The sequence below is a fragment of the Phyllobates terribilis genome, unplaced genomic scaffold, assembly GCF_046119375.1.
Source record: "Phyllobates terribilis strain yellow unplaced genomic scaffold, ASM4611937v1 Scaffold_1__5_contigs__length_1240528914, whole genome shotgun sequence".
NCBI classification, from domain to species: domain Eukaryota; kingdom Metazoa; phylum Chordata; class Amphibia; order Anura; family Dendrobatidae; genus Phyllobates; species Phyllobates terribilis.
In genome coordinates this window covers 117,566,295-117,589,972 of record NW_027362761.1, presented here as the reverse complement: position 1 = coordinate 117,589,972, position 23,678 = coordinate 117,566,295, and the positions used below count along the sequence as shown (strand labels likewise).

The 23,678-nt window shown below is 42.0% G+C and overlaps 1 protein-coding gene across 3 annotated transcripts; it reads right to left on the bottom strand.

Annotated features, from left to right (window-relative positions):
* Positions 1 to 1,165: 1,165 nt before the first annotated feature.
* Positions 1,166 to 23,227, bottom strand: RAD23B (RAD23 homolog B, nucleotide excision repair protein). Of its 3 annotated transcripts, none has more exons than XM_073666854.1 (10): positions 22,847 to 23,227; positions 17,785 to 17,866; positions 16,443 to 16,522; positions 13,171 to 13,445; positions 12,243 to 12,298; positions 7,898 to 8,025; positions 6,314 to 6,455; positions 5,961 to 6,088; positions 5,645 to 5,821; positions 1,166 to 2,607 (listed from the first exon to the last, which is right to left on the bottom strand). In XM_073666854.1, exons 1-10 carry the CDS (start codon positions 22,910 to 22,912, stop codon positions 2,494 to 2,496), a joined length of 1,248 nt encoding a protein of 415 aa, XP_073522955.1. In that variant the 5' UTR covers positions 22,913 to 23,227; the 3' UTR covers positions 1,166 to 2,493. The 3 variants fall into 3 exon arrangements, with proteins under 3 accessions (XP_073522955.1, XP_073522963.1, XP_073522970.1); XM_073666862.1 differs by having other exon boundaries at positions 5,645 to 5,818; XM_073666869.1 differs by having other exon boundaries at positions 7,898 to 8,019.
* Between the last annotated feature and the right edge of the window lie 451 nt (positions 23,228 to 23,678).

Here is a 23,678-nt window from a genome sequence, read left to right as displayed (position 1 = left end):
GGCCATTAAGACAGGGGTTGGGAAACACTGCTCTAAATAAAAGTGGAGCATCTCTGGCTGTCTGTGCATCAAACTGAACCTCACATACTCCAACATATCGCGGGATAGGAGACCTGTGGCTGGACCGTTATCCAGACGTCATTTTATTTGGCTACCATAGATAATACCACCTACCACTTTCTGCAGAAAAAGATGTACAGGGTTTTAGCACAAAAGTGGCATGTCAAAATAGCTTGATAAATTCTCTTTCTTGTGCTTTTGTTCTCGCTATAAAATGGAATTTGCAGCCGAGGCTAGAAACTTTCCCTTGTTTTAATAGAAGAGCTCCTCTTAATGATCTCACAGATTCCGGTTAACTCACCCAAAAGATTCTCATTTACTTTGAATAGAAGAGGGGCAAACTCCTGCCGCTTGAGACGCCTTTTAGAAAATCTTTTCCTATACTGAATTTAGCTTTGGTGAATGAGAGAATGAGCGTTTTAATGACAAATGAGCCATTGCATAGTATGCCATCAGTGAATTTCTCAGGGTCTGTGCACACAGGATTGATTAGCTGAATATATTTCACAGAAAGATGCACAGCAGCAAAAAACACATTAAATCATGCAGTTTCTGTTGCAAATTTCTTTGCAAAACTGCTGGTATTTGCCTAAAATTTCAGATTGTGGAAGGTAAAATCTAGAAACCAACATGCCGGAGCCTGAAAGTCTCAATTTACAAGGTTTTTTTTTTTAACCCAGTGTGATGAGCTTGGGTAAAATCCCATTGACCATGCTGCTCCTACAATGTGCTACAGATATGCGGGACAGAATTTCCAGATGAAAAGAAAGGTTTATAATGGACAACATTGTACATATTGGGAAAAAGATTCTTCTACTAAACCAATGTTTCCCAAACCTAGTCCTCAGGGCCCACAACAGGTCGTGTTTTCAGGATTTCATCAGTATTGCACAGATGATGGAATTATATGTTCTTTCCTTTCTGCAATACTAAGGAAATCCTGAAAACATGACCTGTGGGGGTCCGTGAGGACTGGAGTCGGCGAAACACTGCACTAGACAAACGTACGACTGCTATCATAAGACCTAAGTTTGCAAGAACCTTGACTCTCAGGCATCTACATAATCACGCAACACTCCAATCAATAAATAACCAGAAAACACTATACAAGGAGAAATTTTAATGTTTTGTGCATAATTTTTTTTTCTTTTTTTGGGTTATACTTTTGTTTCCACTGATTGTTCATCTGTCCATTTACCCAATGTATAAGCAGTACATACACAGATATTCTTACAATTCATTTATATGTCATGCCTTCTCTGAAAAGAACAGAGGATGTGTTGACCTCTCAAGCCCTGTCATGCCAGCTTCTTCCAAGCAGAAGGACTCGTTAATTCATTATGGTATGGGGGATGAAACTAAGATTACAGAGTGCAAAAAAATAAAGAAAAAAAATATAATAAATCTTGCAATTTGCCTCGTAGTACGTAGCTTGTAATGATAATTGACTCGTTTACAAAAGGTCTAGGTTAAGTATTGTTAAAATTTGCCAGACAGGTATAGAAGAGGGGGTTGCACATTCTCAGCCGACATGGAAAACAAGTAGTTACTGGGGGGGGGGAGGGAGGGATGGATATGTTACTTAACACACCAAGTGGGTATCAACAAAAAAAAAAACATGCAACTGTTTTTAAAACCTTTACTGCAATGTAAAATTGAAGTAAATTAGCAATTAGAAAGCTATTGGTTTTCAATTCCCTAAATGGCAAGAAAACAGAAAAGTAAACCTCCTGTGTGCATATTGTTTTCTAAGTCAGAACAGAAAGTGCCCACTTCACACTTATTGATCGGGGTTCTCCTTAAATATCAGCAAATGTGATTTAATGGAAAGAAACAGCTTCAAAAAAAATTTACGTTCACAGCATTTACCAGGCTCCTGTGCACTAATTTAATTTTAATTACTCGATGAAGCAGCAAATAATCACCTATTTTAAATTTTGGCATTTACATCTCACAATTTTCCTTAAGGTCAAAATCCAGTGTTACCGGGGGGAAAAAAAAATAATAAACCAAATAAAATAAAACAAACAAACAAAAAAAATGATCTCCAGGTAGCACAGGCTATTTGCTATAGCAATGTTAGACGGAAAAATGGAAAACAGGGCATTACACTAAGTTTCTGGATCTATGAATACTAGTGAAGAAGAAACGGCATCTAGAAGTTAGCAGATTTTTTTCAGAAGGGAATAAATGTCTGCTGAAGCATGATTTTGGTTGTAATTTGCTTTACCATAATACACGCTGAACTGCACAATTATAGCAGATTGATGCTTTATTTCCTAGCTTGTCGGAGATTTCCCTAACCCACCCCACCCTTGACTACCATACACCAAATATTGTGGATATGAGCCCAAATCATCCCAGTAAATCCAGTGAGCAAAGTTAGTGTAATGCACTGGTGTGAAGTGAGATAAAAAATACAGTCTCTTCTTTTCAATCGTCATCAAAGTTCTGCTGTAGGAGAAAGTTGGCCGCAAGATTTTCATTCTTCTCACATGCAAAATAAGCCTGTACCACAAGTCCTTCAGGAAATCCTAATGCCTTTAGCTGGAAAGTAGAAACAAAAAGAAGAAAGTCAGCTTCAAGCCAGTGAATACAATCTGATGGAGTGCAGAACTAAACTCCAATATTAAAGGGACCCTTCACCCAACATTAAATGCAACCACCTGCCCAAACTGCAGGCAACATGAATCACAGCCTGGCTACAAAGGCAACCAGGTATATTTTTCAATAAACCAGTTTAGTGTTTCAGTTGCAGATGAAATATAATTTGAAGATGTGGCCAGGGACCATAGGCATAGACAAGAGCAGTCTGGCTCCGCTACCGGTGATTGACAGGTCTCTCTCGTGTGTAAATAGAGAGCAGTCAACCATCTGCAGCATCTGGTTATGGTCCCCGAATCTTTAAACTATATTTTCTGGCTGAGAATTTTTTTTTTTTTTTAAATATTTTCTCTCGGGGAGCTTGTTCTATCCCGAATATTTAAAGGGACTCTGTCAGCAGGTTTTTGCTATTTAATCTGACAGCACTATAAAGGTAGAGACCCTGATTACAGCTATGTATCACTTAGTTTACTGGGTACAGCAGTTATGATAAAGAGTTTTCTCTAGCGCAGATTGAGCAGAACTCAGATGATGAGCCATGTATAACCCAGCTTATTAAATTATAATGCCTGTTGAAAAATAATATTAGATCATTTAAAAATATATACCGAAATAGTCAGAAAAACAAACCTGCAACCAGGACACAACATCTTACAGATGCCATTCTGACACTGTCTAATCCTTGAGCCTCCGGAGGAACTTTATTATAGAAGCGAAACGCGTCGAGGCTATTCATAGGGACTACAGATTAGTACCATAAGCCCTGTGATGTCTTGTTTTTTTATATGTTTGACATCTACTTGGCATAGGTTACATACGGATGAAACGCAACCAACTATTCCTATGGCTTTAATGTTGATACCTTGTTGAATATATCTGGCTATACATCACCTATCTGCTGCTATTAGCCTGAAATGCTTTTTCGCTCTATTGGTGTATTGACTTGTGGTATGGTGTTATCTATTCAATCAGGAGTGTTAAGATTTGCTAACTGATGGAAACTAAGGACATTTGTGCCCTTTTTTTGGTTGAACTGTATCGGCCAGTATAGGATATAAACCAGTCATCACTAGGGAGAGTCATCAGTGAGTGGGGGAGCCAATTTGCGTTCAAGCTAGTGCACCAACCTCCGCAGTTTAGGAGATTCTGATTTTGGGGATTGAACAGGGCACACTAGGGACAAACGTCTGTTAGCGGGGGTGCCACATTGTTTTCAAGTTAGGGTGACAACCTCCGCAGCCAGGAAGGGTGAATCAATTAGGGCACTATTAGGGCAAGACAGCCATATATATCTCGTAATTAATATTGTGGAAGTTAGCGCTCTATTTTTATTAGGTATCAACACGTGTACATAGTGTTTTTTCACAGTTTTTTTTCTTTTGACTATTTCAGTAAATATTTTTTAATGATTTAATAAAATGTTATTTTTTAACGGGTATTATAATTAACAAGAAGTGTTTGTTAACCCGCAAATAAGTGAGCTATGTATAACCCACCCGCATCACAGCTTTCTGTGTATATTGTATAGTGACAGAAAGCTGCTATAAGTGCTGGGGGTGTGTGGTAGGAATAGAATGCATGAGGCCATTTGTCCTCTACTGATAATCTCCTGCCGATAAAACACTGATTGTACTGAAACAGCAAAACACAGCCTAGGTAAGTGATACATCACTAATCAGGGTCTCTGTCCCTGCTGTATGGTGCTCTCAGATCACATAGCAAAAAACATTGCTGGAATGTCTGAGTAGGTGTCCTTTTTTGCGGAGACAGTGTCAGCATAAAATAGACTACGTCCTAAAATATATAAAATACAGTAGTACAATGCAAGATGTGCTGAATATTTTTTCATAAGAATTTGGGAAAGTTATGAAATGTCCTATAAATGCTCCTCCTCCAGTGCTGTGGAGTCGGAGTCAGGTAAATTGAGCAGTAGGAAGTTTGGCTTACAGACTCCACAGCCCTGGCAAAAAAAATGGTGACAGATTCCCTTTAAATCAGCACTTATCCATAGCCGATATATTTCGTATCGTAAAGATCGGACTGCTGGCAATAGGGGTGGGAAGTAGGCTCGGATGATAACGTTTATAACTGGATGTCTAAAAACAGACAACAGATCTTGGCTCTCTGGCGACTTTGGCCCTGTGACACATGTCGCACGACCAAAGATCACGCTGTGGAGCTGCAACATTGCATTTTAATAAGGTCACATTGCGACATCCAGGGTACCGCGACAAGCAAGTCACAAAAATGAGGAGCCGGTTGGATTTTTCAAGCATATTGTGATATTGCAACATGCTTGTCACTGTTTTTGGCCGCTGAGCCTGTGAAGCAGCCAAAATTGCCATGTAGCCCCAACCTATAAAAACATTTCCATGTTTTGTTCTACATCCAACACGGTGATCCACGTCTTACTGAAAATTGAGAAAACGAGAAATGCAGACACCATCTTCAGAGCTCAGCAGTCATGCTTTTTCTTCTACCTTTGAATTTTACTAAAATTAATTGAAGTTACTTCCAAAAACTGAGCAGGGTAAAAAAGTACCAAAAGATCATCTCAGATGAAACCCTTGTAGACCGCTCACTCATGGCGCACTCAACCCAACATGCCTCCCAGTATCTGCTGACATAAGTCTGCGTGTTTCTGAAAAAAGGTGTGCAATGTGGACAGCATGGCATCGAGCTGAGGAAGATGAACAGAATGATTTTTAGTTGTGTGGAAACAGCTTTAGTATAGCTTGAACGTCATTATAAACCCTGCTCTTTATGACTTACAAAGTCATGTGGGCAGTTCTATTTCATGACTGACCACCATCTTTATATGCACTTGTACAGGGAAGACTGTCAATCACTGAGTAGGACCACCTACACCCAGAAAGAGCAGGGATATAAACAAATCAAATACGTTATATTGAGTTGGATCGTTTTGCTGCAAATCATACACTTTTTTTTAAGAATGTATAATGAGATATCCTTTACTTACCCTTTCTATAGCTTCTTTTTCCTGAGGTGTGACTTGAATGTAGTTCATATGACCACTTCCAGCCTCAGCTGCTACTCCTCCTCCTCCTCCACCTCCTCTTCCCCCACCCTGTCCACCCGATTCTGGGACTGGATCATTTAACATCTGAATGAACTGTTCCTGATGTTGACTAATCTGCTATTATTGAAGAAGAATAAGACAACAAAGATTAAATGAATCTGTACATCTTGCCAAGTCCATGCTGTAAAGATCGCAAGGAGAAAATACCCAAGTAGGTGAAATGCCATGAATGCTCAATGTCAAAAAAGGAATGTACCTGCAGTAATGAGGGATTTTCCCGTCCTATCTGCTGGAGAAGTGCCGGTAATAAAGAGGGATTCTGCTGAATAATTTGCCTCATCTGCTGAAACTGAGGCTGATTCTGCAAGAAATCAAGGGGATTTCCTAGAAATAAAATAAATAAATATTGTACATACATTGCACATCCAATGCCACAGAGTAATGCAATTAGTAGAACTTGGCTGAGTGAATTGTGTATAATGTTAGGAACATGCAGACCCTCTTTTTTCCCCAAAGCAATCAATATAGAAAGTAGCATTCATATTGTACACAATTATAACACAACTTACTGTTTCCCGTGAAAGGACGCTGTATATAGCCAAATCTTACCTCCAGCAGAAGGTGTGGAAGGAGTAGTGGAAGTTGCACCAGCCCCAGCCCCAGCTACTGTGGGGAGAGGCTGAGTAGGAACACTACTGACTGCCTGAGGTGGGTCAGCAACTGCTTGACCTTCTCGATCACCTGGAATTCCCTGAAATGGGAAACCGAAAGAAAGAATGTAACAATGTATAACTTATACTTTTGACATCATGATGGTCATTATGCAAGGTAATGTGGTTCTCTGACAATCCCCGTTAAAAGAAGCTGTACAGTCTAAAATTACAAGTCTGCAGTCACTATGTGACCACAGAACTGTGAATCCTCAAACTGTAGGCACCGCACACTGAGGATTCTCCAGTTCCTGCGCTGGGAGCAGTGCGCACCTGATCACAACTATGTGATTTGCATACAAGTGGTCATGTGCCAACTAGGCTGTATCCAACCTCACTCAATGCAAGTGTACAGTCTAGTTGGAATGTGGCTGGAAGAAAGCAAATCACATACTTGCGCTCACATGACCACTATCGGCCGGCACCTGGGGAATCCTCACAGTGCATGCAATGTGGATTCACAAGTCTGCAGTCAAATAGAGTGACTGCAGACTTGTAGTTTTAGACAGGACAACCATTTAGGAGATAACAGCACGCTACAGCGATCCTGGCTAGCTGTCAAAGCAGTGCTTACAAGCTCAATAGAAATGAGCTTGTAAGCACTGTGCATGTTCTGCTGCATATGAAGATGGGAAAACTGCTTTCCAGAAACTGGCCCCTAATACATTATTGCAGTTTCTCCACTTTAATGGAGTAATATACTCCTTTTTAATAGCTTTAATACTTCTGCCATATTCTTTGTATATTCTGAGAAGCTTTCCAAGTTGTCTTCATTTTTTTTTTTCCCGACATCTTTGCTTACCTAGATGTTTTAAGTAAGGGATATGCAACTTTTACCAAATGTTGCATTTTTTTCTTGCTTGTCGCATCCTACTCTGGTCCCTGCCTGAAGTAAGGTTTCTGGAAAAGTTAACAATTTGGCGCATTTTTGGGACTTTTTAAAGGATTTAAAAAAAAAAAAAAAACATTTTTAAATTTAGCACAAAAATATATATACATCAGCGGATACCACAAGGCAATAAGAAAAAAATGACAAAATAAAAAAGTAAAAATCACAAAATGATTAGTATACAGACTAGAGGAAAAGCCTTGTGTAAAACAGATGAAAAATTTGCTTTTTTTGCTCAAAAATATGCTTGTTTACAATTTTATGTCACTATTGGTACTTTTGTGGTGGGAAAGTAGACAACTGGTGTGGCTAGCTAGCCAAATAGTCCTAATGCTTTAAGAATAGCAATTCTCACAGCAGTGATGTAAAATCTGAAGAAACACCTCTAGACAGAAGTGACAAGTTTACCAAACTTCGCATGAGTTTCAGTAACGCAGCCTCCAGCAACACTTCCCCTCATAACTCACATATTGCCAAGTAATGTAAAAAGGGAGCGTCGGACAGAGCGAGAAGGTGCAAAGAAAAGGAAATGAACGGTCACGGTTTTAATTTTTTTTTTTTAAGAAAAGGGTGGAAAAAGAAGGTCATGCTTACCATAAGGAGGTACTCCACAGCCCTGTCAGGGTTATTGAAGCTAGCTCTGAGGGCCGCAATCACTTGCTCTCGCTCATAGCCCATGGACATGATCTCTGTCACCATATTCTCATATGACTGGCCTGTTACTGGAACAATGAGAATGAAATGAGGCAGTGCACGGCAGGAATCCTTAGTAAAGCCTAAATATCACCACTAGCCCACGTTCAGTATTTTACATCAGTATGTATAAGCCATAACCAGGAGAGGAACAATCAGAGGAAAAGTATAATAGAAACACGTCACCACTTCTGCATTTATACCCACTCCTGGTTATGGCTTATAAATACGGAGGTAAAAAACTCATCAAATATTCAATGTGTGCACGTGGCCGTATTCTTAGGAGAAAAACATTTGGCATAAATTCATAACTTCGGTAATAAAGCTTCACTGATTACAAGTATTTGGGGCACGTATGTTAGGCTTTAGTGAAGTGGGCTATTGGCATTATTCCAGGAGACGCTTTACAACACTACAGCCGGATATGAACCCAGCCTTCTTCCATTATAAAAGCATACGCTGACATGCTTGGCACACGGACACTATCTTCTTATGCCATGGGTCGCGGAGGGGCACTAAATATTGGAGTACATATCCTACAGGCAATAAGCATATTCCTAGTTCCAGAGGTTTTTTTCTCTTCTTTACAATGTTATCACCATAATTGGGTCACAAACCAGAAAAGACATACAATAAATAACAATAGAACCATAGGGGGAGAGTAAAGTCACCAAAATGTCACATCTCCTGACTCAACTGTCACCATGAAAATGCAGTCCAATCTGCAGTCAGCGCGTTGTGGAGCTGAATAGATTGATATATAGTTTTGTGAGAAAATATTCAGTATAACGTATGTTTTAACCCCTTCACAACATATGACAATTACGGCAGGTCGTTTCCCTTAGTCAGCTGTCATGTGCCTTCAACAGCCGCAGGTGGATAGGAGCAATCTCTTGACAGCGGGATTTAACAGGAACCAGTGAAGGGCGTGTCATAAATCCTGCCCATCAGCGCACCTATCACGTTATCGCGAGGTGCTGATGGGTTGTCATGACAGCCAGGGTTCTGCAGAAGACCCCTGTTCTGTCATTACGATACTCCTGTGTTCATAGGCGATCGGGATTTCTGCTATACGTAGCAGTGCTGATGCTGTGCTATATACAGCACAGGAGATCAGACAATTGCAGATTCAAGTCTCCTAAGGGGATTATTAACCCCTTCGCAACCCTGGGATTTTCCATTTTTGCATTTTCGTTTTTTGCTCCCCTTGTTCCCAGAGCCATAGCGTTTTTTATTTTTTGGTCAATATGGACGTGTGAGGGCTTATTTTTTGCAGGACGAGTTGTACTTTTCAACGCCATTACTAATTTTATCATATCGTGTACGGGAAAAAAATGCCAAGTAAGGTGAAATTGCAAAAAAAGTGCAATACCACGGATGTTTTTATTTTTTTTTACCACGTTCACTGAATGCTAAAACTGACCTGCGATTAAGATTCTCCACGTCATTACGAGTTTGTAGACAACAAACATGTATAGGTTCTTTTCTATTTAAGTGGTGAAAAAAAATTCCAGTTTGCTAAAAAAAAAAAAAAAAAAAAAAAGCAGCGCCATTTTCCAAGACCCGTAGCATCTCCATTTTTTGGGATCTGGGCCGGGTGAGGGCTTATTTTTTGCACGCCGAGCTGAAATTTTTATTGATACCATTTTGGGGTAGATCCGATGTTTTGATCGCCCGTTATTGCATTTTAATGCAATGTTGTGGCGACCAAAAAAACGTAATTCTGGCGTTTAGAATTTTTTTCTCGTTATGCTGTTTACCGATCGGATTATTTTTTTATATTGATAGATCGGGCGATTCTGAACGCGGTGATACCAAATGTGTATGTGGGTTTTTTTTATTATTATTTTATTTTGAATGGGGCAAAAGGGGGGTGATTTAAACATATATATATATATATATATATATATATTTTTTTTTTTTTTAATATTTTTAAAACATTTTTTTTTCACTTTTTGCATGCTTCTATAGTCTCCATAGGACTAGAAGCAGCACTTGTCTGATCGCCTCTGCTACATACTACATACAGATCAGCAGATCACCTCTGTGTAGCAGAAATGGTCCTATGCTATGAGCGCCGACCACTAGGTGGCGCTCATAGCAATCAGCTCATGACAACCACTGGAGTCTGCTGCAGACCCAGAGTTGTCATGCCCACCCATCAGTGACCCGTGATCACGTGACGGGGTCACCGATGGGCAGGGTAAGTGATGCGCTTCCGGCGAGGCGATGTTAAATGCCGCTGTCAGAGATTGACAGCGACATTTAACATGTTAACAGCCGCGGGTGGATCAGCTGACATGTGCCCGGTTCAGTGAGGACTCAGCGCCGGAGCCCTCACTGAACCAGGAGTTACAGCCTTGTGCGTACAAATACGGCACAGGCTGTAAAGTGGTTAAAGTGGGAAAAAAAAACTTTGTAAAAATATATATATATAAAAAAAAAGTTTAAATTACTCCCGTTTTGCCCCCATTGAAAAAAATAAATAAATTGGCAATCGCTGCATTCGTAAAAGTCCGATCAAAATATAAAAAATTAATCCAACCGGTAAACTGTTTAAACGAGAAAAAAAAATTAAACGCCAGAATTAAGTTTTTGGGTCGGGTCACTGATAAAGTTTCTCTTGTGCAAGTGCTATTCTTTTGTTTTTTCTTCATGGTCAGCCCTCGTACCTATAATAGTTAACGGGCTGTTCACATGTCAAATTTTAGACTTGTCCAAGTCTATGGATTCATGAAAAAAAAAAAATAAATCAGAGAGCACTGATGCCATCTGTGTGTACTGTCCCTTTCTTCACAGACTGTTTGATAGGATAAACATGCAGTTTGTTTTTTTCATCCAAAATGAAACTCAGACCAAACTGATGGTAAAAACTAAGATGCTGACCAAAACCACTAGTGAAACATGGGACTGCTTTTTTGCGTACGAGAAAAATTACTAAACTGTGTAGGAGCCTTACCTTATATTTTATGTAATGAAATCCCTGCTGCTTCTGAGCACCCAGGTCCAGTGGGCGGTCCTACTCGGTGACTGACAGCTTCCTTGTCCAAGTGTGCATACAGAGTTAGCTGTCAGTCACTGAGTAGGACCGCCCACTGGACCTGGGTGCACAGAAGCAGCAGGGATTTCAATGCATTAAATACAAGTAGGTTTGTAGGGAAAGCAGGTTTTAAAAGGAAAGATTTTTATTCGCACAAAAAATAAAAATCTTTTCTTTCCTTTTAAAACCTACTTCACCTACTTGTATTTAATGCAATGAAATCCCTGCTTCTTCCAAAAAAAAAAATAGATATCAATATGTTCAGCTCCTCCAGCTCTATAACATGCCAATAGCAGATTGCACAGCATTTCCAGGTTCCCTTTAAGCAGCTTTAGGCTATGTTCACATGTTGCGTTTTTTTGCTGCATGTTTTAATGCAATTTATGCAAATTAAAAGCTGCGTTTTACAGTAACATCAAAAGCTCCGAGTTATCAGAAATATCATGCACACTTTTTTTTCCTGACTGAATTGGAAAACTGCTGCGCTTGTTTTTTCACCCATAGAAAACAATGAGCAAGTGCAAAAATGTAGCAAAAAAACGCAGGTATCAGGTTTTGCTGCATTTTAAGTGAAAAAAAAGCATGTACAGAAGTATGTGAAACCCATTTATTTTTGTGATTTTCCCAAGTTTAAACCATAATGTCTTGGTGTCCTCACATAAGCATGGCAGTTAGAATTACTACAGTTTAATTAAATTAGTGATTTGTGTAAAGTAAACATTGGCTGACCAAGGTGTGAAAGTAAACTGTGTCCTACAAACTCAATGCCCTGCCAATGTCTTAGGTAAACCATTACCCACCAATTCACCTCCCCGCCACTGTTACATTTGTAATTGTGATTCTTTTCATGAACTCACATGAACTTTTTTGTTCAAAATAGTCACTATTTTTTCAGACAAAAATCTTTTCCCACTAAATAATTTGATCAAATTGCCTTTACTCCAAAAATAGTTTTATGGTTTCACATATGTCATGCATTGGTGACCTGTGTTCATGCTTTTGTGGTGAAAGCAAAGCTGAACTTTGGGATCCTGAAAAATGTACCAAAAACCTGCTTTTCATAAGTAGCTTCTTTAATGCCAAGAGGTTTTTGCCTACAGAAAAAAAATGCAGCAAAAATGCAACGTGTGAACATAGCCTTACAAGATATGTATTGTGGACAGGGAAAAAAAACAAAAAAAAAAACACAGAAAACACTAAACCCACCCAGTGCACTTGTGGCATCTTCAAAAAGGGAAGGTCGAGAAGAATCACTGGGTATGCTAGAGTAAAAAAAATATATAAATATGGTTAAATTGAATTGGTTACAACAAAACCCATTAAGAGGGTCCATTTTACATAAGTGCCATCTGTTATGATAGATCTTCTAATGCACTTACATCATTATAAAGAGAAACCATAAAACAGATGTGAACAGGGTCTTATGTGTATGAGACAAAAATAAAGGTGGCCACACACATTCAGAAGCCCAATGAAGCAAACATCAGCTCACCGGGTAGAGAAATTCATGGAATAAGGGTGCGGTGCACGGAGACTTCAAGCTGGTTTTCTAAGCAATTGAAACGTGGAAAAAAAAACAAAAGAAAAAGTCCAGCAACCGCAAAAATCATAAAAAACATCACATTAGTAGATTAAAACATGAAAAAGGAAAATTTGAAAACCACGATAGCATGTTAGTTGTCATGATTAAGAGATCGTGCAACGGTCGACGCGTTTCGAGCTACACTATCGTGGTTTTCAAATTTTCCTTTTTCATGTTTTAGTCTACTAAGATGTTTTTATGATTTTTGTGGTTGCTGGACTTTCCTTTTTTTTTTCCCACATTCAGAAGCCGTCTGTCCAACACTCGATTTACCAACAAGCACATGCATGTGTTCCGAATGGGGTTTAAGATGCTGCTGCCAGACATTCTCTGGCAATGGCCTGTCAAAGTGAAAACAAAGGATTGGGCATGTTGAAATTCAACTTGTCTGATCACTCTATCCCTCAACGCAGGAAGAGATGATTGAAAGGTCATGGTGAAATCAGCAGGTTAGGCTTACATAAGTCCTATGTGTATGGCCACCTTTAGATCATGCTTGCAGAAAGTAACCAAGCAATTGACGAGCAGGAAGGGCCAGAGAATCACACTTACCTGCACTCAGTTGAAGTTGGGCTCACTGTTTCCTCAGGGTTTTCGGATTTCTCTTCAGGTTTAGAAAGAACCTTAGGAACAGCGTTGATGGGTAGCTCATTAGGTATAGGACTAGGTATAGGGATGTTCGGATTAGGGTAAGGGAGAGAGAGGGCGGCATTGGTTCGAGAAATAGGTGTGTATGTCATGGGTGGTGATGCAGGGGCCGCAGTAGCAGTGCTGGCAGGCTGGGATGGTGCTGGAGCTGACACAGATGAACAACTTGCTGCCTTTGGCTTTAAAAGAAAAAAAATCAAATCACAAAAGTTATTATTTTATTTTTTTTTTTTTAATACCAAATGCGATGCTCTTGGCAATATAAGAAATATATCTAATATAAATTAGATGTGTGATTGATTATACAAAATGTATATATATGACATACACAGCAGTTCATAGCCATTCCATGTTCGATATTCACACCTATAGCAAAGGAAAATCCATAGGGCAACAGTGTGAACTGCAGCAAAGAGGGATTGAGGGAATAATACGCATGTCTCATGTATAAATATTCTAATATTCTAAACACATTACTACTGATAATTCAACCTTCAGGACCGGTTTCATAATTACTCATACTAATCACTAGCTGAACCTGATCCTACTACAAGAATAGGGTATCTGACAGTTCTTTGGCTTTCTTCTAGGCATGGACTGGTACTCTCTTTCCTGCGCCCTCCGTGGATCCAGAGCAAGCTGCTCCAGAAGGGACGCATACTTCTGAAAAGGGGCAGACAGACCTCCATAGCAACCAGCTCTGGATCCACAGGGGCGTAGGAAGGTATGACTAGTTTTAACCCCATACCAACATCAGCTGTACGTGTTCAAGTACCCTATTAGGACTTAAAAAAAAAAAAGTAAAAAATTTTTTTCTTCAAAAAAAATTAACCCCACCCCTTCAAAAAACAAAAGTTCAAATCACCTCCTTTGCCCCCATAAAAAAAAAAAAATATGTGGTATCGTCGTGTCCAGAAAAGTCCCATCTGTAAACGGTAAGAATTTAAACCGCAAAAACTGTGGGTTTTTTGGTCACTGCAAAAACCGCTGTAAGGCTATGTGCCTACGATGCAGAAATGCTCAGGATTTTTTCTGAGCGTTTCTGCATCTCCCTGGAAGAAAAAAAAACACGTTTTCCTGCCATGCGGATGTGACGCGTTCTTCACATGCATTTCTGCATGCGGGTTGACAAGCTCTTTCTAAGCGATTTTAGCATCACTTGGAAAGTGCTTGTCAACTTGGTCACAATATATAAATCCATGCAACCGGCATGGATTTATATAGTGTGACCCGAGAGAATGTCAAAAAATAAATCTATACTTACCTTCCGATGGCCCGCGCTGTCTTGCTTCACCGTCCCAACTGCCAGCAGATCGCGGTACACTGAAGGACCTGCCGACGTCAGCGTCGCGTGACCCGTCACATGACTATGACGTCAGCGCAGGTCCTTCAGTACATCGCGAACTGCTGGCAAGTGACGAGGAGAGCGGGGGCCGCCAGAAGGTAAGTATATATTTTTTATTTTATTCTATTCTTTTTTTTTTTACAGTTTTCTATGGTACCCAGGTCCGGAGAGAGTCTCCTCTCCTCTAGACCCAGGTACCATCGGCACATTAGAACACATGGAATGTGCATCTACATATACAGTGATGCGGATTCCATGCGGTCTAATGCAAGTCAATGGCGGCAAAAACGCAGCACTTCCGCAAAATAATTGGTAGTGCTGCATTTTTTTCCGCAATGATAATCCTCAGTGGAAATTTAAGCAGCATGTGCACAGCACATGGGGATTATCATTTGGGAACATGGCAGGCCTTCTACCATGCGTTTTTTAAGCGTTTCTGCAGTGTTTTTGCCGCTGCGGAAAAGCTTAAAAAACGCATCGTGGGCACACAGCCTAAGGCTATGCTCACACACACACGTGTTTTTTTCTGCTGATAACGTAGCTGTTTTCCTGCCAGAGAAAAGTTAAAAAAACAGGTTTTGGTGCGTTTTTTTGACCACCAATTACTTCCTATGGGTGAAAAAAAGCTGCAAATACGCAAAAACGCTGAAAGTGACATGCTCTAGTTTCCATATACACGGCCAAGTCACAAAATACGCAGCAAAAAAACATGGGTGAACAGAGAATTCTGATTTCTCATAGACTCTGCTGGTACTGCTAGAGGCAGCTGAAAATTTGCATAAAAATCTGCAGCTGAATACGCTGCAAAACCTAACCTGTGTGAACATAGCCCAAGAAACGATCAAAATATCATGTCTATCCCAAAATGGTATCAGTAAAAACGTTATCTCGCCCCGCAGAAATGAAGCCCTCACACAGCTCTACCGACCGAAAAAATTAAAACATTATTTGTTCTGGAAAATAGTGACACAATCCAAAAATTTCCAAATTCACCAATAAACTAATAAAAAAAACTGGACAAGTTTGGTCTCGCCATAACCGTACTGATGAAGAGAATCGTATTGTCAGGTAAGGTAAACAGAACAATTCTCAAGAAACTGTCAGAATTGCGGGGGCGCTTTATTTCTGTAATTTCACCGAACTTAGAATTTTTTCCCCTCGTTTTTCAGTACACTTTGTGGTAAAAATTAATGGCGTCATTCAAAAGTACAACCCGCAAAAAGCAAGTCCTTAAACGTCTGTGGGCAGAAAATATATATTGGGAGGGGGTTTATCAAAAGTTACTGTGACAACCCCTTTTAAAGCATCACTCCAGTGTGTTTTTTTTTTATATTAATTTAGTGCTGAGTGGTGTGACCAATGTAAGTTTCCTGACCCTACTATTATATACATCAGCTGACGTCTTCAGCTCTTCCCGGTGCCACTCCGGTCCCGCGACACCATCTTGTGACCACAACTTCTAACTGACCGGAAGTCAGAGGTAACGGTCACAAGCTCTCAATGTAAGTCTATGAGCCTACATTAATAAATCGGAAGGCTACGGGTCACTAAACATTAGCTAGATAAAAGAATTGCTGATAAAGCAGCTCTCTGGTGGACGGAAGGGAGGTCAGTGTAAAGCTACATCAGTGTTTCCCCATCTCACGGCCCCCGCAGATCAGGTTTCCAGGATTTCACTAGTATTGCACCGGTGATTGAAGCATCATTAAGGTAGCAGTATTCCACAGAAGCTGTGGCAAATTCTAAGTAATCCTGAAACATGTCGGGGGCCGTGAGAACTGGAAATTGGGAAACACTGCCCTACATTATCAGGGTGCAGATAGGAACTTACTTTTGTCACCATAACCACTACAAAGTTTTTATCGTCAATCTTGTATTCCTTGAGCGCTGTGTCATCATTAAGGATTTTTCCTAGAATGAAGCAGACAGGTTAATAGAACAGAAGAAATCCTCCTAAGTATATCAGGCTGTGTTCACATTCGCCTGTCAGGGTTTTTGGTATTCTTCATAGCAAGACCACCACATTCTGCAGCACCGGAGTCACAATAAAAATACTAGAACCTGAAAAGAAACCTAATGGATGCCATTCAAACACAACGCAGTCTGTCAGGATTCATTGCCAACAGACCAGCATAGCTTTCATTTCCCCAGCCAGGGTATTAGTGTGAACAGAGCCTCAGGCTAGGTGCCCACGATGCAGAAATGCTCCGGATTTTTTCCTGAGCGTTTCTGCATCTCCCTGGCAGAAAAAACGAATGTGGATTGTACATGCGGATTGTACATGCGTTTTTCCTGCCAGGGACAAGCGTAATTGAAGAGTTTTTTTTCACATGCATTTCCGCATACGGGTTGTCAAGCGCTTTCCAGGCGATTTTAGCATCACTTGGAAAGTGCTTGACAACTTGGTCACACTATATAAATCCATGCAACCGGCATGGATTTATATAGTGTGACCGTAAAGATTAAAAATGGTAAAAAAAATAAAAAAAAAACCCATTATACTTAGCTTTTGATGGCCCACGGTCTTTTCTCCGCTGCGTACGGTCTCGCGTCCAGTGTCTTCGGCAGCTCGCAGTGGTGTGAAAGGACCTTCCATGACGTCATTTAGTCAGCGGTCGCGTGACCCATCACATGACTAAATGACGTCATGGAAGGTCCTTTCACACCACTGCGAGCCGCCGAAGACACTGGACACGAGATGTGTCTCGCTATGGAGACCGGGGGCCATCAGAAGGTAAGTATAATGTATTTTATTTTTAACAGGTACTATGGTACCCGGGTCTGGAGGAGTCTCCTCTTCTCCAAACCCGGGTACCATCCACACATAGAAACGCATAATATCCGCATGTGCACATGTAGTGAGGCGGATATTATGCGATTCAATGCAGGTCAATGGCAGCGAAAACACCACGATTCCGCAAAATAATTGGTAGTGCTGCAGATTTTTCCACAATGATAATCCGCAGTGGAAATTTCCGCAGCATGTGCACAGCACATGTGGATTATCATTGGGGAACATGGCAGGCCTTCTACCAAGTGTTTTTTAAGCGTTTCTGCAGCGGAAAAATGCCACTGCGGAAACGCTTAAACTCATAGTGGGCACACAGCCTTACAAAGTTTAATACTTGTCCATTTGTGGGATATATTCTGCACTCCTCAGTGCCAGTAATTACCTGCATAAATTAATTTTTGGCCAGCGACTGGAAATGCATCCTTTCCCTTCTCTTGCTCAATTTTCTCTTTCAAAGCTTTAACCTGTTAAAAAGGAGATGGATTTAGAGAGGAGATTCTTGTAGGTACGTTATATGCCATCAGGGGCCGGATGTATATGGCGTATGGAGCAGAATAGCATAGCTCCTTTCACTGTAATGACCATCACCGACAACAGAAGTTCAGCTCCAAGTCAAGTATACGACCCAATTGTGATGGATAGCCAATTGTAAAAAAGTAAACAGCATCAGTTTCACCAAGTCTGTCTGACCCCCTGCTTTAAATGGAACCTGTCACATGAAAAATCCTGTTAGGCTGCAGATATGGGGTTAATCTACAGGTTAATAGTGATCTGAACCTGTCCAACGCCTGCACAGAGCTCTGTTGCTGGGAGGAAATTAACTTTATTCCTCCCGGTAGTGATTGAAACCCAAACACAGGGGCAGCACCAGTCACTGCACCTCCGGCTCTGACAGCAGCTCAGCATTAGGGTCAACCATCAGTCACTGCCGTGGGCACGGTTACAGCCTCCGCTTTCTCTACGCAAAGCAGTGACTGATTCTGCACTGGCGCCATCTTCATGACAAACTCGAACATTATCGAGGGGAATAAAGTTAATTTCCTCCTGGTAGAGGGGGTCTAAGTGCAGGCGCCGGGCAGTTTCAGAATGCTATTAACCTGCAGATTAATACCATACCTGCAGGACAATAGTGGGTTTTTTTTTCCTCACATGACAGGTTCCCTTTAAAGAAGCATTCCCAATAATTTTTTTCTTCACTAAACCTGTCTAAATACATGTGTATTGTAGTGTAAGTGCAATTAAAAAAAAAAAAAAAAAAAAACTAACCAGTCGCCATATTCCCTGGTTCCTAGCACAGCTCCGATCATTATATTACGCAAGGGACTGAAATCCCATCTTGCTGGATCACACTGGGGCTTGTGTGTGACTAGAAGTCACTTTTACAATGCGAGTGTACACAGCGTCAGAACCAAGGCTGTGGAGTAGGTGTCCATTTTAGTGGAGTCTGAATCGGAGACGGTATAAAATGGACTGACTCCAACTCCTAAAATATATAAATAAATTGAGTACAGTAGTTCAATCACTTAAACATGAGCCATGTATGAGGGAGTCTGAGTTGTGGAAATTGAGGAGCCGGAGTTGGGAGTCGGAGGTCTGTCTTAACGACTCCTCAGCCCTGGTCAGAACGAGGAGCTGGAAACCGGGCTAGATTGCGATCGGCGAGTATTTAATAGCACTTACACTAAAAACGTATTTAGACTGGTTTAGTGCATAAACAAATATTGGGAGTTCTTCTTTAAAGGGGTTTTCCAAGCCGTGAACTCATTTTATTTTTTTTATTTACAAGATAATTTGTGCTTCCATGTCTCCAAATTTTATGTTATAAGTAGCTGTTTCAGGGCTGGATCGGTGTCATCAGAGGCATTCTGGGATTTATTATCCTCTTCATCCCCAGCAGTACTGCACTTATTACATACACAATGATAATACTGTCTGCCCACCCCCTGTATGTCTGGTTACATCTTATCTCCTACATTCACAATTTATCTTCCATGACTGCTCCTAGCCCCCCTCCCCCCAGACAGACTTCTGTACTGCGCATGCGCCAACTCTTCTAATGAAAATGTGTCCGTTCTCAGCACTCTTGTTGTTTAAAACAGCAAGGACCTGGTTGTCAATCAGCATTATGGTGGCGGTAATCCCCATCGATCGTGCAGAGCAGAAGTGAAAGAACCGCTGTCGACAGGAGCAGTCATGTGACCGCTAACAACTGGAGACGATTGGTGCCCTGAGGAGAGGTAGTTAGTCACTATCCGTACATTAGAACACAGCTACACAGGTGAGGGAAAAAAAAAAAGGCCCGGACAACCTCTATAATAGTTTTATTATTTAAGGGTTCCCAGAAGAAGAAATTGTAACAAGCTTAAAAAAAAAAAAAAAAGCCATACAATATTAAACAACCCATTACACGGTATATAAATTCTGCACTGTTCTAACGTTGACACTCTGGTGGTTAGTCCCAGGCCTCCTGTGTCTTTAGCAATGTCATCCCTGACTAACCGTGTGACCGCCGTGTCCAATATCTCAACAGTATACGATGGCAGCAACAGCAATAAGTGACCGGTGAGGAACACAGTGATTTATCAGGCGAGACATTCATTTTGATCACAAGTTGCTAAAGGTTATATATGAGCAGGGCACAGGAGCTGAGTCTACGCCATTCGCAGCAGATGTCAGCTGTTACGTAGCCGGCATCTCTCTGCAACAGCAGCGACTGGAGCGAGCTTCACCATTTAGATGCTGTTCCCATCGCAACTGTAAGGAGTCGCGCTTCATAGCACCACAATCACACTATATACATCAGTACCACAAAGAATAAATCACCCCACCTAGTGTGCGCCTCACTATAGTGGCGAACGCCTGACTCTGTAATGGAGGGAGATCAGCGCATTGTCCTACTCGTACAATACATGGCGGAACGTGCTCCATCTACTCACATAGGTCACACTTGTAGATGTCAGGGACTCTGGGGATAAGTACACCACAAAGCAGTATGGATGAACTTTGTACTCTGATCTGTTCAGTTGCTCACGTCGGGGCTGACGTCCGAACCCTCTGCAAAACGGGGATTTGGGCATGTGTGTCGACGGGGCCATAGACTATAATTGTGCCGACAAAATGAACGTGTGCTCTGTTGTGCATCATTTTCAGGCATGTACACCTAGTGGAGACGGACACATGGTAGTCTGTGGTCCTGTCAGCACATTCGTCCGAATGCCGTTCTGTGGGGCCACTGAACAGTTGCCTAAACACAATGTGAGAGTTCCCTTATCTTTTCCTTCTAATTACATAAGGTGACCTTGCATTATCTGTGAAAGGCCGAAGTTGAAGGAAGGTGCGTTCGAACGACATATCAGTGGTGTATGGCCTGCTTAATGTGTAATTATCATTTCATACTTTTGTATTGTGTTCAGGAGGTTGCAAAGTAGTAACGCCTATCGGTGGCTACCTGGGCCCTTAGATGCTCACCGATAGCTGAAAGGAGCTTATGCACACAGGGTTTGACAGTTTTGGTAAAATGGGCAATGTTGGGACGGGGCTAAATCCACCCATGCAATCAAAATTAGTAGTGTGAACTTTGCCAGAAATGTATTCCAACTGAAGTAGCAGAGGTGAGGTCCACACCAGTTGTAAAGTGCACTTAATTCATTAAGTGCCTACGTCATTAAGATACTCAAAGCACATCTTACCTCTGTAGTCCCGTTTATTAGGACTGGCGCACACAATGTTGGTCTTAAAGAGGTTATCCGGTCTAAAATGACTCACACAGACCCTGAAATGAGTGTCACTAACGACTATTTCAGGAAGGGGCCAGGGTCCGTCTAAGGCACTACTGGTGAGCTGGAGTACAGTGCTTGTCTAAAGTCCCATAGACAACAAAATGATCGGTGGAAAGTATTCCAGGGCTCCATTTGAACAGAGAAATTCACAACTCTAAACGAAAAAATGGCTATCATTCAATAGCGGAGTCAAGCATAAAGGCACAGCCAGCATCCTGCTCTGTGCTACTACAGACACGACGATGACAGCATGGAGGTGCCAATAGGTCGCTGATACGCCTTTCCTCGAGCAGGGGGAAAAAAAAACCTTGCAATATGGAGACAAAAAAGTGACTTTTGAAGCCTGTAGTGCTAAACTATTAAAACTGTACATATGTAGTACCACAGTAATTATACTGACTCAAAGGAAAAAGATAATGTGTCACTAGCACTGCACCAAGAATGTCATTAAAATAGGAGCCCAAAAATGTGGAGTGGCTGTTTTTTCCCCAATTATCAGCCCTCCAAAACTAAATTTAAATAAATTATGTATGCCAAGTGGTAAAACAAACAAAACTCATATGGAGGCAATGCTGAAGAAAAAATAAAGTTATTGCTCTTGGAATATGGGGAAAAGGGCTCATGCTTAAGGGGTTAGCAAATTTATAACAGGGTTGTCAACAACCACAATGCAATGTAGACCTCAGCCTGGAGCTACACCCTCATCAGCTTCCCATGTTACATAAGGAAACTCCTTCCGAAAATCATTTAACATTTGTTTTTCCCTCATCTCTAAATCCACATCAGAAAGGGTGTACAGTACTGATATTAGGATGAGCGGGTTGTGTGTCCAGCTACAGCGTGAGCCCTCCAGTCCATGCGTACTGAGCAGTGTGAGTGCTCAGCAGGGAGGAGGGACACTGAGGAGCTGTCAGGCTAGCTGGGTGGAGACCAGGTTAAAGGCTTTCACATCTGAGCATGGAATGGCCCTGGGTCTCCTGAACTTCGCAGCCTCACATATGTCAAGTTCAGGAGTCATGAACAGTCCTGCATCACCACCATCCATGAAAGCAGAAAAACCTTCCTAAATTATTATGCAGCCACTGACTCATTCCCAGCCATGTAACCAGCCTCAGAGGAAGGCCTTGTCCGGCCTGCAGCACCCAATGAGAGGTGCTGCACAAGAACAATCCTCATTTCTATACATTCTGCAGCACTTTACTACTTAAGCAGAAGTCTGGGATGGAGCTGACAGTCTTCTGGGCCAAGCAGGCCATGTTCCTATGCGGGGGCCTCCACCAAGACTGTCAGGCACCTCTAGTACGCCCTCCACGTACGGCACGCCCAGCGCATGCGAACAGCTGACCGGCTCACTCGGCCTCCTCTCCAGCACTGCGCGCCACATCACACTATATACTGCCGCGCAGACCACGTGGTCTCAGTTACGGCCACGCCCCCTAGTCACGTGCTCACCATCCAGCAGGCAAACACGGGCCGAGAACGCGCAATAGTCGCCCCAACCCCCCCCTCCTCGCCATTAACTCTGTCACTGCCATTGCCCAAAAAAAGTCCCCGAATCTGTCAACAGCCACCGCCGCTAGCTGCTGCGCTAAGCTTCACGTCATCCGTGCCCAGGCCTCCACCGTGCAGACACAGGAGGGCGCCGCCTCCAGCCCGCAGCCTTACCGTCTCCTCGCTGTCGATTTCTATCTTGAAGGTCTGTTGCTGCAGTGTCTTCATAGTAATCTGCATGGCGGCGGCGCTGTGTGACCCTCCCGGTCCCACTGCCTGCTGGGTGTTCCGGCCTGGTAGAGCTTAGCAGCGGCGAGGAGCTGTTTCCCGGATGCGAGGCTTCCGATCTCTGTCTCCCTGCCGTTAGTGCTCCGTAACGGTGTGATCAAAGTGTCGGGCGGTCCGCAGATGCCCGGATGTGCGCTCCTGTAGGTGACGGTTATTTCGCTGTCTCATCAGCACGGCCTGACCGCCGCCATCATGACTTCGCTCACTGCCAGGCGCGCGGGCCGCACGACGCATGCGCACGCTTCTCAAGGAGGCGGGGCCGAATCCCTGGCGTATGGGCGGAGCCTATACTGTGATTTGACTGGTCTGTTCTTGCCGGACGGCGCGCCGTATAGAAGGCTGTGATTGGCTGAGAGGTGGCAGTGTAGCCAGCGTGCACCTGCCTCACCGTATATCACTCCAGCCCCCTCTATGGCGTGGAGACAGTATGTCACTAACATGGCCGGCAGGGCTGTACGGTCCTCATATAGGAAGTATGCCCCTCAGTACAATTCTGACCACTGTCACTTTATGAGGTAATTACTCTGGAACGCTTCAACGGATTCCCCTGATTCTGAGACTGTTTTATTGTGACATATTGTACCTCATTATAGTGGTGAAATTCATTCGATATCACTTGTGTTTATTTGTGAAAATATCAGAAATTTGGTGAAAAAGTTATCATTTTCTAAACTTTCATTTTCATGCCCTTAAGTAAGAGAGATATGTCACACAAAAT